The 12679-nt window shown below is 34.3% G+C and overlaps 1 protein-coding gene across 4 annotated transcripts in view; it reads right to left on the bottom strand.

Moving 5' to 3' along the window:
* Positions 1-630: 630 nt before the first annotated feature.
* SCFD1 (sec1 family domain containing 1) overlaps positions 631-12679 on the bottom strand; it is a 55628-nt gene continuing 43579 nt past the window's right edge. For 3 of the 4 annotated variants that reach the window (XM_075711746.1, XM_075711751.1, XM_075711749.1), the window contains 5 exons: positions 9011-9063; positions 6633-6666; positions 5297-5362; positions 2027-2095; positions 631-1087 (listed from right to left, as the gene is read on the bottom strand). In XM_075711746.1, the coding sequence (XP_075567861.1) occupies positions 1064-1087; positions 2027-2095; positions 5297-5362; positions 6633-6666; positions 9011-9063 (246 nt within the window). In that variant the 3' untranslated portion in view covers positions 631-1063. The remainder of the gene's footprint in view (positions 1088-2026; positions 2096-5296; positions 5363-6632; positions 6667-9010; positions 9064-12679) is intronic. The other variant, XM_075711747.1, reaches the window with a different exon arrangement.

The following is a 12679-nucleotide window of genomic DNA, read 5'->3' as shown; positions in this document are numbered from 1 at the left end:
CTCAGTTTGTTAATAAACCCACAACAAGTGTTTTCACTTCTTGAGTATGTTGGGCCTCATTTTGAAGACATATTATTGCTTTACCAGTAGCAGTGCTGTTTCCAGAAGGGACATTTCTAGGCAGAGACCTACATCCATAGAGAAATTTTGTTACCTTCTTTCAATTCCCGTATGCGCTCTCCACAGCTATCATTACTGGCAAAACTTAACTATATCATGAGACTCTTTGAACTACTAAACTGCCCCTACCTAATGCAATTGTTAAAAACTGTATTTTAAATATGTGCTTATAAAACAGTTAAGCGCTGTTCTGTGAGTATGACTTTGTTTCTTCCCAAACGTAACAGTCAAAGCAGTTACAATAAAAAGTGCAGAAGAAAATTATTAAAGGTTTCACAGTTTTACAGTTTGAAACTCTGACTGTGTAGGCAAGCAATTTTCTCTTAACCTTAAGAGAAAAGCTAAATTACTGTATCAGAAACTTGTACTGAAGTACGTGTACTTCCAGTACATCTTTGGACCATCAAGCAAGGATTGCACAAATCTAAGTACGAGTGTAATGACTTTGGTAAAATAAAAGGGTAAGAACTAGAAGTAATAGTTCTTTTGCACTAAGGCTGTTTGTCTGTGGTCCTAAAAGGCAGTTCTGTCCTTTTCAATTTTGTTAAATAAAGATAGTCTGGCTTTCAAGAAGAACACATCTCCTAGAGACAGACTTGACCTTTTCTTCAAGCTATTGCTTTGTTTACTGTAATGGAAACTATATAAAAGAACTTGAAAACGCTATGCTTTTCAGCCAGCTCTGTCATATACTGTAGCTAATACTGCATTTAGAATGTAATAATGTGAAACCGACCCCCACCAAAAATATAGCAGGTTTTAAGGTTTATTTCCGAAATGTTGATATACACCGTATTAATTACAGATCTTTTTTTAAAAGTTATCATACTAGTGAAATGGGTTTAAGTTTTAATATAATGACAAAATTATAGATATGAAGATATCTGAATGTTATAACAATTCTCTGTTGTCACGTTGTCATCCAGGTAATGGTGTTTCAGTCTCATTTCTGGCCAAGTTGGGACAGCTAAACATGGAGAGACAGAAAACCATTAGGTTGCTAATCTTCTTCTTTCAGTCAAACTAATACCCAGTTCATACAGTAAGTATTTCTGTCCTATAAACTTTGTTTGTCTCTTACAACCAGAAGTATGCTGGTAATAGAATATTTAATGCATACCCTCACAGGAGAGGATCTGAGCTTCAAATCTTAAGCTTTGACTAAATCTCGGAGGTAAAGGTACAGCGTACACAGTCAAGTCAACAAAAAAGTTAATTAAGCTGACTGAAGAGTTGTAAGCTGACAAGTACCGTTTGTCCGTTGTACCATTTGAATTAATTTAGTTCTTTAAAATATAGTTTTGAATAACAATTCTCATTTTAGTAAGAAGTAAAACCATAGGTGGTGACAGCTACTGAAGGGCTGCTATTTGCTGACCACTGTGAGTAATTTTTATTTTGCATTTGTATTGGAATGAGGCATACAGAAGTAATGGTGGTGATAATATTTTTAACAGCACTAAAAGACTGATTTTAGTATAGATATGGACAACATCTAGCTCACACTAGGCCAGTATTTATAAATAGCAAAATCTGGGACAAAGGTTTAAAGATCACGGTTGAATAACAGGTTTTAACTTTTAAAAGTAACTGTAACAGCCTAGAAAGACATGCAATTTGTGGAAGTACCAAGAACTGAGTCTTTTTTTTCATTAGGATTTATGTTAAGGCAATTATTATGACCTTGTTCACCTGCATTACCTGTGAACTCACATTGACAATACAGGCCTTCAAAAGTGAATTTAAAATAATGACTCCAAACCCCCATTTCCATCAAGTGAAAATAGATAACAAGATGATGTATTAATCTTTCACAAATCAGTTTGGTTTTTTGTAAAAGATGTAGGTCAGTCAACACACAGTTACAGAAGTAATAAATATTGCAGAGAATATCAAAGGTACCTACCTGTTTGATAAACTGTGTAGCATTAAAAAGTTCACTGCAGCCATACAGGACATGTTTGCCTTGTTTACCCTAAAAAAAGACAAGACAGGAAGAAATCAAGTGTTTAACAGAGCAGTGGAAGTGGCTTAAACTAATTGTATACCAAAACAAAAAATCTTGATGATGTTGAAGTCTTACACTTTCGGCTGGAAAAAGAATAGTTGTTCCACCAGAGGAAAAAACCTGTTAATTAAACTGAAGTGGAAAATGGGAGACCAGAGGCAGAAAGAAGGTGGAAAAAAATGGGGCATTTTACACATTTAAACTCAATAGAATGCTAAGTTCTCTGATATATCTATGAATGGCTTGGGGAAGCTAACTACCTTACTTGAGCAAACCCTATCCCCTAAAATAACTGGGCACTACGCTAAGAACAGTAACAACATATTTACTGTTTCTCTTGTGTTAGAGCCTGAAAACTTCAATCTGCAATTCATTTTCACATGACGACGATGTTAAAACCAGCACTTTTTTTGTAAAGGGATTCTGAAACAAAATGTTATGTTGATTTCCATCGGAGGCATAGTAAACCTAGTTTGCAGTTTAACAGCGTTTGCTTGATAGCACTTTGGTAGCCTTACTATGTTAGCATTTTAGAAGTGAAAATTAGTTTAAGTAACACATAGTTTCAGAGCGAGTTTATTTCCAGGGTTGGGCTAATAATCCCATGGTTCATCAAAATTCAAGCACAGGCTTGAGAAATCTGTTTCACTGTTAAATTATTTTGCATTTTCGCATATTGGTTAGGTAAAACTTACTTATTAAAGAGCAAAATAGGAACATAGGCCTTGACAAAATGATTTTGTTTCATATATATTACCAATTGTGCCGTTTCGGCAGAAAGTAACAGAAGCAGATTCTAACAGTCCTTAGCTGGTGGTTACACGCTAATTGGGGAGATGGTAATCTTGGTTTAAGTCCTCATTTTTACTAATTTTGAGTGGTTTGCAGTAATAAGCTATTCTTGTTGCTGAGCAGGATCTTGAGCTTGCATCTCCCCATGTTTCAGGCCAGTTTTTTTAATCTTGATGCCCAAACAGGTCTGGTTTTGATCTAAACTGGTATTTTGACAGATTCCATGTTCAGTAGTATGACTGAATAGCATTTGTTTCTGCCTAGTACCAAAAAAAAAAATTTAAACTATACAAATAATTGTGAAATGTTGCCTTTCAGGCAGTTCTAAAACTCATTAATGTATGCTTCCAGTCTGTTATATATATTCTTCTAGAAGTGTAATTTTTAAAATGTGTATGCTTTTATTTAAAGTAATTATTTAGTCCATTCAAACAAAGAGCTGTATCTCCAAATAATTATTGGAGCCAAGTCAAAACTGCTTAACAGCTAAAAAAAATATAACCTTAGTACTCTGCCAAGTCCAGTGTCTTTTAATGACTGAAAAACTATGCTGGATTTAAATTTCTTGTGATAAATGATAATATCTATCACATGTAGATTGGAACAGGTTATCAAGCAGTACCTTTCTAACCATCTACAAAAGGAAATTAAAGGACTTGCTAAATTCTTTTGTACCAAACAGCATGTTAGTCTGCTCCTGGAGGTTCCTATGGCTTGCAGTTTTGATGACACACTTCCAGCACGTTGAACTGAACTTGGCCAATATATTTAAGGCATAATCTGCCTTACTGACATTATAAATATTTGCTTTTTGATGATGTGAGATAGTCTGTTCTAGCACAGAACTGCAAATAATTGGATTTGAGGGTTCCTCTTAATTCTCCTACAAAAACCCCAGAATGTCAAAGCTGAATGAACGTTGCTTCCTGTTTTAAAAAGTTTTAAAATACTTTCTCTGTGCTTTCAGAGGCAAACTGACAAAACGGATAGTGCTTAGAAAAATAAAGCAGTGAATAAAATCTTTGTGGTATCTGCTTGCAAGAACAGAGCTGTTGATTTTTCTCTTTTTTATTCTGGAGGAAGACTGATTGAATATTAGAATAATTAATAAGCTACATCTGTTGAAACAACAGATGCTGGAAGTGTACCACATGGAAAAGCAAATTTTATTGGATAAGCGTGTAAGAGTCACCTGGGAGAGGCAGACAAGTCTCTGGGGGGTGGGAGGTGGAATTAAAGGCTTTCTTAACCTTTCTTGTTTTTTCAAGAGCAAATGGCTAAGTGCAGTAAAGGTGAGGGAGTCCTCCCCCTTGGGAGGCCCACTGACCAAGTACGCAGTCTGACTGGAGAAACATACAGCCCCCTCCAGCTGTGACAACTGATGATGAAGAAACCTCTGTCCACAGGTTCCAGAAGAAGAAAAACTATGTCCAACTTCTGACTCTCTGTAAGATCTAACATTACCATTGCTGTAGTTTTCAGTTTCCTCCATTGTCTCCATCTGTCTACCAAATGACCTCCTGCTTGCCCTCATTCCTCAGAAACTTCAGCTTCCTGCCACTTAGTATGAAGTGCCAAGGGTTTAACTTGTCATCATAAAAATGAGCTTCCATTAATTCGTTAGAGAAAACTTCTAAATGTGGGTAAATAATAAATGCTTATTAATGCCAATCTGATCTTTGCTTTGACAGATAGCATAATATTTGCATTATGTTGGCTTCTGAAACAACAGACATTATGCTCAAGTAAGATTGTTATAAAGTAAGATACAACAGTATGTAGGCCTTGTTTTGAACTGTTTTCATAGTGCAAAGTTGCGTACAAAAAAGCACTGTAGTAGCTCTTTTGCAAGATTGATGAAAACTAGAGAATTCTGAGCAGTTCCTTACCTTCAATACTATGATACACCACAGCTGCTTTATTTAACAACAGCAAACGAAAACTAGTTTGGACACCGCCCCCCCCCCCCCCCCCCCCCCAAACCACTAAACACGACTCGAAAACAATACGAACAGCCAAACTGACAGCGTTTGATGTATCAGTCCAGAAGACAGATTGTTAGCTACATCTGCTGACAGTTTTCAACCACGTTAGTGTGTACGAAGACAAAATGAAGTAGAATGCAGTTTATTTACTCAATTCAAAAGTGCAACATGAGCAAAAATACCAGAAACAGTAACTCTTTGTTGGTCTAAATTAATAACCCAAATTTTCTACTGATTTCTTACATACTTTTTTCCTAGACTCTGTATATAACAAGGATGTTAAGGCTAATTTCATAGACTTAATCTTCTAAATACTAAATGTTGCAGAAAACCTGCTAGAACTGGTTTCTATCAGTAAGTTATAGACTACAACCAACAGAAGTGCACATACCTTTATGTAGTCAATAAGATTTTGATATTCAATATAGTTGCCTCCTCCAACTACAAATACTATCGCCTAAAAGGCAACACACACACAATCAGAGTATGCATTCAAATTCTTAGTATTTCAGTAGTAGAGTATATACCAAATCATTAAACCTACAGCAAAACTCATCCTAATCACACTGCAGTCTAATAAGAACTGGATACAGAACCACTAGCTTCCTACCTGAAAGAAGATAATAGAAGAGTTTTAGTAGGATGCAGAATAGCAAGCTGAGAGCTTTTAACATGTCACTATCTTCTAGTAAGAAATATTTGAAACATATGTAGTTTCAACATGTTACTTTTTTGTGCAGGGCTGTCTCCAGTGTCCGTAAGAACAGTTAAAATATTTCCATGGATGCTTAAGAATTAATTTGGGACACAAATAAAATACTTCTGTTACAAAGGAATACACTTTTTCATTATTTTTCCCCCTCCCACTTACTACTAGTAATAATCTATAATATTACAGGTAAAGGCCATCAGTATTTTCTGGGCTATGTTTAAAAGAGAACAATTAATGAATAGAAAAAGGAGACTTAATAGTTGCATCATTTTTGTTAACATTCACTATCCGAAATAGTTTGACTACACTATAGGAATTTTATATAGACTTTATGTAACTAGTGACATTTTTGCTATGACCATCTGCTAGCCGTATATATGACACCACATGGTATTTCTTTTGTTCAGGAGGATAACTGGAACATTTCAAGAGAAATCTGAGACATCTGTATATTGCCAAGGCAAAGATTTTACTTACGAAACTTGGTAGTAAGACCAGATAAGTAAGACTTACACTATTTGCAGATATTTGTGTTGAAAAATACTGAAAGTTACTGGCAGTTGTATAAAATGACAACATTTGTTGTTTTGCTTTTTTCCTTTAATTGCAGAGACTGTTTAAAATACTATCACTTAAATCAGTGGTCAACACTGCTGCTTAAGGTCGGACAAAGGATTAAATCTAGAGAGCATTCTAAAGATCTGGTATAAAAATAGGGGTTTTAAATTGCTGAGTACCCAATTATGATATTAATAAATCCATGTAATTACCTCTAGAAGAATTTTCTAGATTTTCCCCCCCCAGTATTAATGCTTACATAGTCCTTTGAAGATGAAAAGACTTCTTCAGAATAACAGCTAATTATAATTAACACTAGATATAATTAGTCTAAGTGGTTTTTGCAAGCAAGACTTCTCATTTTCTTAATCATGTTCATCAAAAATGACTGGTACTTCAGGATATTTTTTTTTTTTTAACCACATGAACATTGAAAAATAATTTCTACGTGACTTACCTCCTGGAATGGATTTTTGTTTCTTGGAACTGAGCTATAAAAAGAAACACAAACAAACTACAACTTAAATTTCATTAAACATCAATATAAATACGCGAAATAAGTATCATGTACACATCATGTTTATGGAATACTATATAATTTAGACAAAGATATAAAATAGAACAGTAATTGCCTTTCTGAATTAATTCTCCAAGTATTTTATTTAAATGATTTGTTATGGAAAATCATTCATTCTACAGGACTGAATACATGAGTCAATAGGAGTTTTACTTCATCACTTTTAAGGTTGCTGTTTGAATCGTAAGCTTTACGACAACACTTCTAGAGCCTAAAAGCACTAACTATAGCGCTGCTAGCTAGAAGTAAATACAATGAGCAAAACATTTCATCAGCATTAGCGCAGTTCATGACACTTACAAATCCTGCCCACTGGAATCCTGACTAGGTAAGCCAGTCAGTTTGCAGTACGTATATATATATATTTACTGTTGCCTCAAAAATCTCAAAAACTACTATAGGTAGCAGGTAGGTGTTCTGCTGTCAGGGGTTCACAGCAACAACGTTAGGACTAAAATGATTTAAGGAGGAAGAGGTAAGTTACAGTTTGGGTGGCACAGACTCTTCCTCTCCCCAGAAGCAGAAGTGTTAGCCCAATTCTCTCATCGTTTGAATATGACAGGACAAATCCACATAGATTTTGTGTCATCCTTTCATTTTGTGTCATCCTTTCAGAGGGCAAGGCCTGTTTATACTTGTTGTAGGCTTTACACAGGTTCTAAAGATACTGTTTTGCTAAGACTGAATTACGGTAATGCAGTTCCTACTCTATTTAAAAAATAATAGGTAGAAATACCAGTATTTCTTAAAACAGGAATATGTTAGGAAAAAAATTAGTCACTTTTTAATATCATTCCATTAATTCTACTATTTGATATTGTTATTTTATACTAGTAATATTTTGTCAAGCCAGCTAACCTATGGGTTTTTTTTATCATCTACATAAATATTTGAAGGGAGAATTAGACAAAACCATGTATGGCTACACTAGAGTTTTGTTTTCATGCTCAAATATGATTTAAGGACTATAACTTGAGGTTATGTAAAAAAACCAAATAAATCCCAAACCAGAAATTAAAAGTTTTTCCCTATGATGATTGTTATAGCTATACAGAATGGCACATTTATGAACTGCTGTAAATGCATAGCTTTACATTGTTTAAAGCAACATAAGGACTACATGGAGTGTGTAAAAATGCACATTTACATGAGAAAAACCCTTTGGCTTTAATAAAACAAATCTTTGCACTTTTGCACAAAATCCCCCAAAAATGCTGTAAAAGCATTAACAAAACAATGAAAGTTGCAATTAAAATGAAATATAAAATACTGGCACTTTTCTTCTTTGATGCTTTCAAAATCTGCTTATCTTTGAAATTACATAGTCTGTAATAACACTTTCCAATAAAACATACATATTATCTGAAATTTGTTTCCTATTACTACTTGCACTGCCAGAAATACAGTTTCCGTGTTTCAATAATAGAGGAAGTGGGGACAGATTTTAATGCAAATAACTAAAACCAAGTCTGGACCTACTTTATCCATATTCTTCCTGTAATAAACCCCTGCAATTAAATGAGCTGTTTTCCCAAGGATTTGATGAAAATTATTTTTAGAACGTCAGTTAAAGTTAAGTATCTTCTCTGTTTCTAGGATATTAGAGGTGAGGTTATCAGCCACAGTTATTGGTCAAAGATACAAAGCAAAAGATATAAATTTATAAACTTCTAGTGCAATTCCTCTTCCTCTATTTTATTGGCAAAATAAACTATACCCAAGTCTCCCTTCATACGCACATGAACATAAAATGTGCACCTGCCTATACAAGAGAAAATGCAGACAATTTTTAATTATTGTTTTGCACAGTTATTAACAAATTACTAAAGAAGGGTTGTATTCACATTAAACTTTTAACTGTTTAAAAAGAGATAAAGACATTTTGGTGGACTACCCGATAACTTTTTAATTTAACAGTGAAACACCACAAAGTTTCAAAGAAACCAAGCAGTACAACTATAAAGAATTCTACCATTTATTATCGCTAAATATTAGTACACATTCCTGAGACTGAACCAATGTACATATTAGCAGCATGTTCAGTCACTGGAACAAAAGATATTTTTTTTTGCAGCGTTATAAAAATTTCTCTGGTTGATCCAAGTTCCCGTTGTGAATTCCTTCAACACCAACTGTCTTGACTTAGAATTAATGATTAAAATTAATTACTTGTAGTCAGCAAGTCAAATAAAACTGATTTCTTAAGTTAGCCTTTTCACAGGGTACAAGGAAAGACGTGAAACTCATAGTAAACTCACCTGTCACTGCCTCGTAGCATCTTGGGGTCAAAATACCGGTAGTCATCTGTCTCCTATTAAAAAGTACGTTTTTATCTCAAAATAAATTGGGCTTATGAATCTCTGCTTGTATCTATTAGATTAAGCATCATTCAAACCAATGTAATTTCCCATTCAGCAGTCACATCATTCAAAATTAACTGTGGCCTCCACTAATATTTATAGTATTGGTACATAACTGAACCAGTACAGAATAAACAACAGCGAGAGAGCTATGAAGGGTGCTATTGAGCATTCTGTTTCTGGTTCATCTAAAATTGACTATTACACACTTTACAAAAAATACATTGGTTGCATAATAAATCCCAACAGAAAGGCAGTATACAGAAAGAAAAATTAAGGTGTTACCAGCTTTAGAGGAACATCACAGGGTTACATATGCTAAGATTTTCCAGGTTACAGAGATCTGCTATTGATTTAATATTACAAAATAAAACACTTCTATGGCAATGAATGCTAAATACAAGATAGATCAAAATCTGCTACTGTTACGTAACTTACCCTTTTCATTTCATGATTTATGACTACTATTAAGTCAAAATTAAGCTCCTGAAGAACAAATGAGTTCCACAAAAATTTGAAAAGTCTGTCTGTCTAAACTATGCAAAAAAATTTTTTCTTCACACAAAACACTGAGGCACTTCCAATATTTTTATTGGCAACAAGCAGGATTTTTGCCAATTATTACGGATGAAAAACAAAACTTCTTAGTAACTCCTTCTGACAACTACTTGGCTTTCTTCTGTTTCTATACTACATTTTCATCCAGGTACTGTGAAGTTTAGTTTGTGGATAAACTGCATGCAGGACTACAGTTGATTTCATCTGGGTGCTTACATGCAAAACCTCTGATTCTGTAGAGCAGAAGTAATTCTTCTTGAGTAGTAGACAGATTATTTGGGGAATGTATTAGAGCTCACAAAGCATAACTATCTCTAATACTACAAAATATTTAGTGTATTTGTGGTGGTTACACACAAAATAAGTCTATTTGATATTAAGGACTTCTATGTAATTACATAAAATAAGTCTCTTACCCTCAAGTTTGACTCTTTAAAAAATTTAATTTAGATCTAATTTCACACTGAACCTCTGTAAAATGCTTTTACATGCTCCACTGGGAATTTCAACCACATTTGTAAAGTCTGCCAGCATTCATGATTTTGGCAGTCTTGTACATAAAGGTGGTATAGAGACTTTGAAGTAATGAGAGAGCTGGGAATGGACAGATATTGCTAGACTAAAACTGAGAGGTATTTGAGAAACCTTTAACTCTGATAAAGAGTTGCAGCTTCCCTGCTCGAAAGAATGAATTACAGATTAATGCCAGAACTAAAATCAGAGTTAAAAACCCAGTATTACAAACATTTCCTCCTGAATGTATTACTGCTGTGTTTTTTCAACTGTGGGCTTGTGTACGTAGACACACAAAAGGCGGTAAAGTAATAGAAATGTGGTAAGCTAGGGTTTTTTTGTTGTTGTTGCTGCTTAAATACACCATTCCTGCTGAAATCAGTTCTGAGGGTGCAGGGAAAGAAACCCTACTAGATTCTGATTTCAGAAATAGCTAGTCTGCCAATAAAATCAACTGAATAGCAGTTTCCTTACACACAACTGAATTTGTGACTTCCCCAAGCAATTCAAGAATAAAATTCATACTTTTGAAATTACAAACTTAATTTTCAAGATTTCAAATTAAAATGGAGAAAGACCCATGGAAATATCCTTGACTTTCAGTCTGTATTTGTTTTTCTGCAGAAGCTAGCATGGCTAGTTTGGACTAAGGAAATCTCCCATTTTTAGAATTTTTCGTTGTAATGTGTGAAAGGTAATCATACAGTATATCCTAAGCCTGAAAGATACCATATTCACTGAAAGGGATGATATTAACCAAAATACAGTTCCATTCATATGTAGAACAAGTAAGATTTATCTACCTCTTAAGTCAATACAAATGTACATACTGTATTGACAGAGGCTAAACCCCTTTGGGACTTTGTCATAAAAATATTAATGGTTTACTTATCAAAGATTGTCCTTACTCAAGAATCAAACCATTCTGTGAAGGTACTTAAAAGAACCTCCCTAATTCTATAGTACGTGGTGGTCAATTTCCTATTTATGGGTTAAAATTTGTGTATACTTGACAATATGATTTTTTTGTGTATTAGGAAGATTTAAGGTTTTAAACAATCTCTATTTAGCGATACCAAAACAAAGCAACTATGTTATTAGATTTATGAACAGAACATTCCTTTATGAAAACATAATCCCAAAAGCAATTGCTTGAAAACCTGCTTCAACCAATAAATGTTACTATTAAAAAAAACCAAGCAATGAATTACTTTAAGGTCATCAAAGAATGTTTCTGAATAAGTATTTCAAGAAAAGGTGTAACTGTAGTTAGATAATCTAGACAAATTTAAAAAATTACAGGATGGTATTACTGTCTGTAAGAACTGTTCTATCTGTTCCTGCTTCTGAAAAACTTGGAAAACAGAGGTGTAGACTTCTTCATCCTTCCTAGTAGCTGTCCTTGTGAGACAAAAGCAGCAGCAGGGACAAGAAACACACAAAGTGATTTACAGACAACCCTACAGAGTTTTGCACAGCATATCATTCTGAATAGGTTTAAAATGTCAACTGACAGTAGTATTTGTGAATGTTGGTGGTACAAGTTGTGCATTTCACATATTTACTTTATTGTTGCATTTTATATTTAGAAAATAATTTAAATTCTTTACAATCATTGTAACAATTGTTTGACTTCTCAATAATCTGTTCTAATTTTGCATTACAACTTTTATCTGTATGTACGTTACATCCACTGATCACTGTGGTTAGTAAGAGTCAATGAACTATGAAGGAGATTTTTTTCTGTGATGTAAAAAAAGTAAAATCTTAAGCTTTTTTTTCCCTCCCTTTGTATTTTGCCTGCAGTGCAATAGTTTTCTATTCTGGGAAACAGAAAAGGACCTCAAACATCAGAAGATGAACAGAGGCCACAGTGGTGTATTTCTACACATTGTCCTTTTCCAGATACAATTTTGATTCTGCTAATGGTACAGCAAGTCTAAACATATTCCACAATGACTCTCTGGCTTGCTTCTGTTAGCTGACACATACTCAGAAAGTTGCTGTCCTTTTTCCTGCAGGTTAGGAGAATCATTCTTTAGGGTTTGCCTGGTCTACTCTGACTTGAAAAGAAGGACTCTGGGTTTTGGCCCATGAATTCCCGTCTGTGACATGGCAGTGAAACATGAAGGTGCCGTCTGACAGACTGGATGAGTCTCTGCTTTTTCAAGTGAGAAGATCAGTCTTTTCTTGAAATTATCAAAGCGATCGTAGCTGTTTTCTACTAAGTGAAATATGACAATATCAAGTCAGCAAAAAAACCCCATAGGACTTGCAAACTTTTCCAAATTAATTCCTAAACTTGCAGCCTGAGGAAGCTAGCGTTTATTTTAAAACCCAATTGTTTCATTTTTCACCTACTTGTAAGTTGTCTGTAGTTTTTAATTTCAGCTTTCTGTATTAAGTGTTCTGAGTGACCTCTACTGGTTGACTAAATAAAAATTACACCTTTTCCAAGTCTTGCAAATAGGGACAACAATCCACTGCCACTGAAAA

This window comes from Pelecanus crispus, chromosome 6, assembly GCF_030463565.1.
Source record: "Pelecanus crispus isolate bPelCri1 chromosome 6, bPelCri1.pri, whole genome shotgun sequence".
Classification (NCBI taxonomy): Eukaryota; Metazoa; Chordata; class Aves; order Pelecaniformes; family Pelecanidae; genus Pelecanus; species Pelecanus crispus.
Note: the sequence above shows the minus strand (reverse complement) of the source record. Positions and strands in the feature narration are given on the sequence as shown.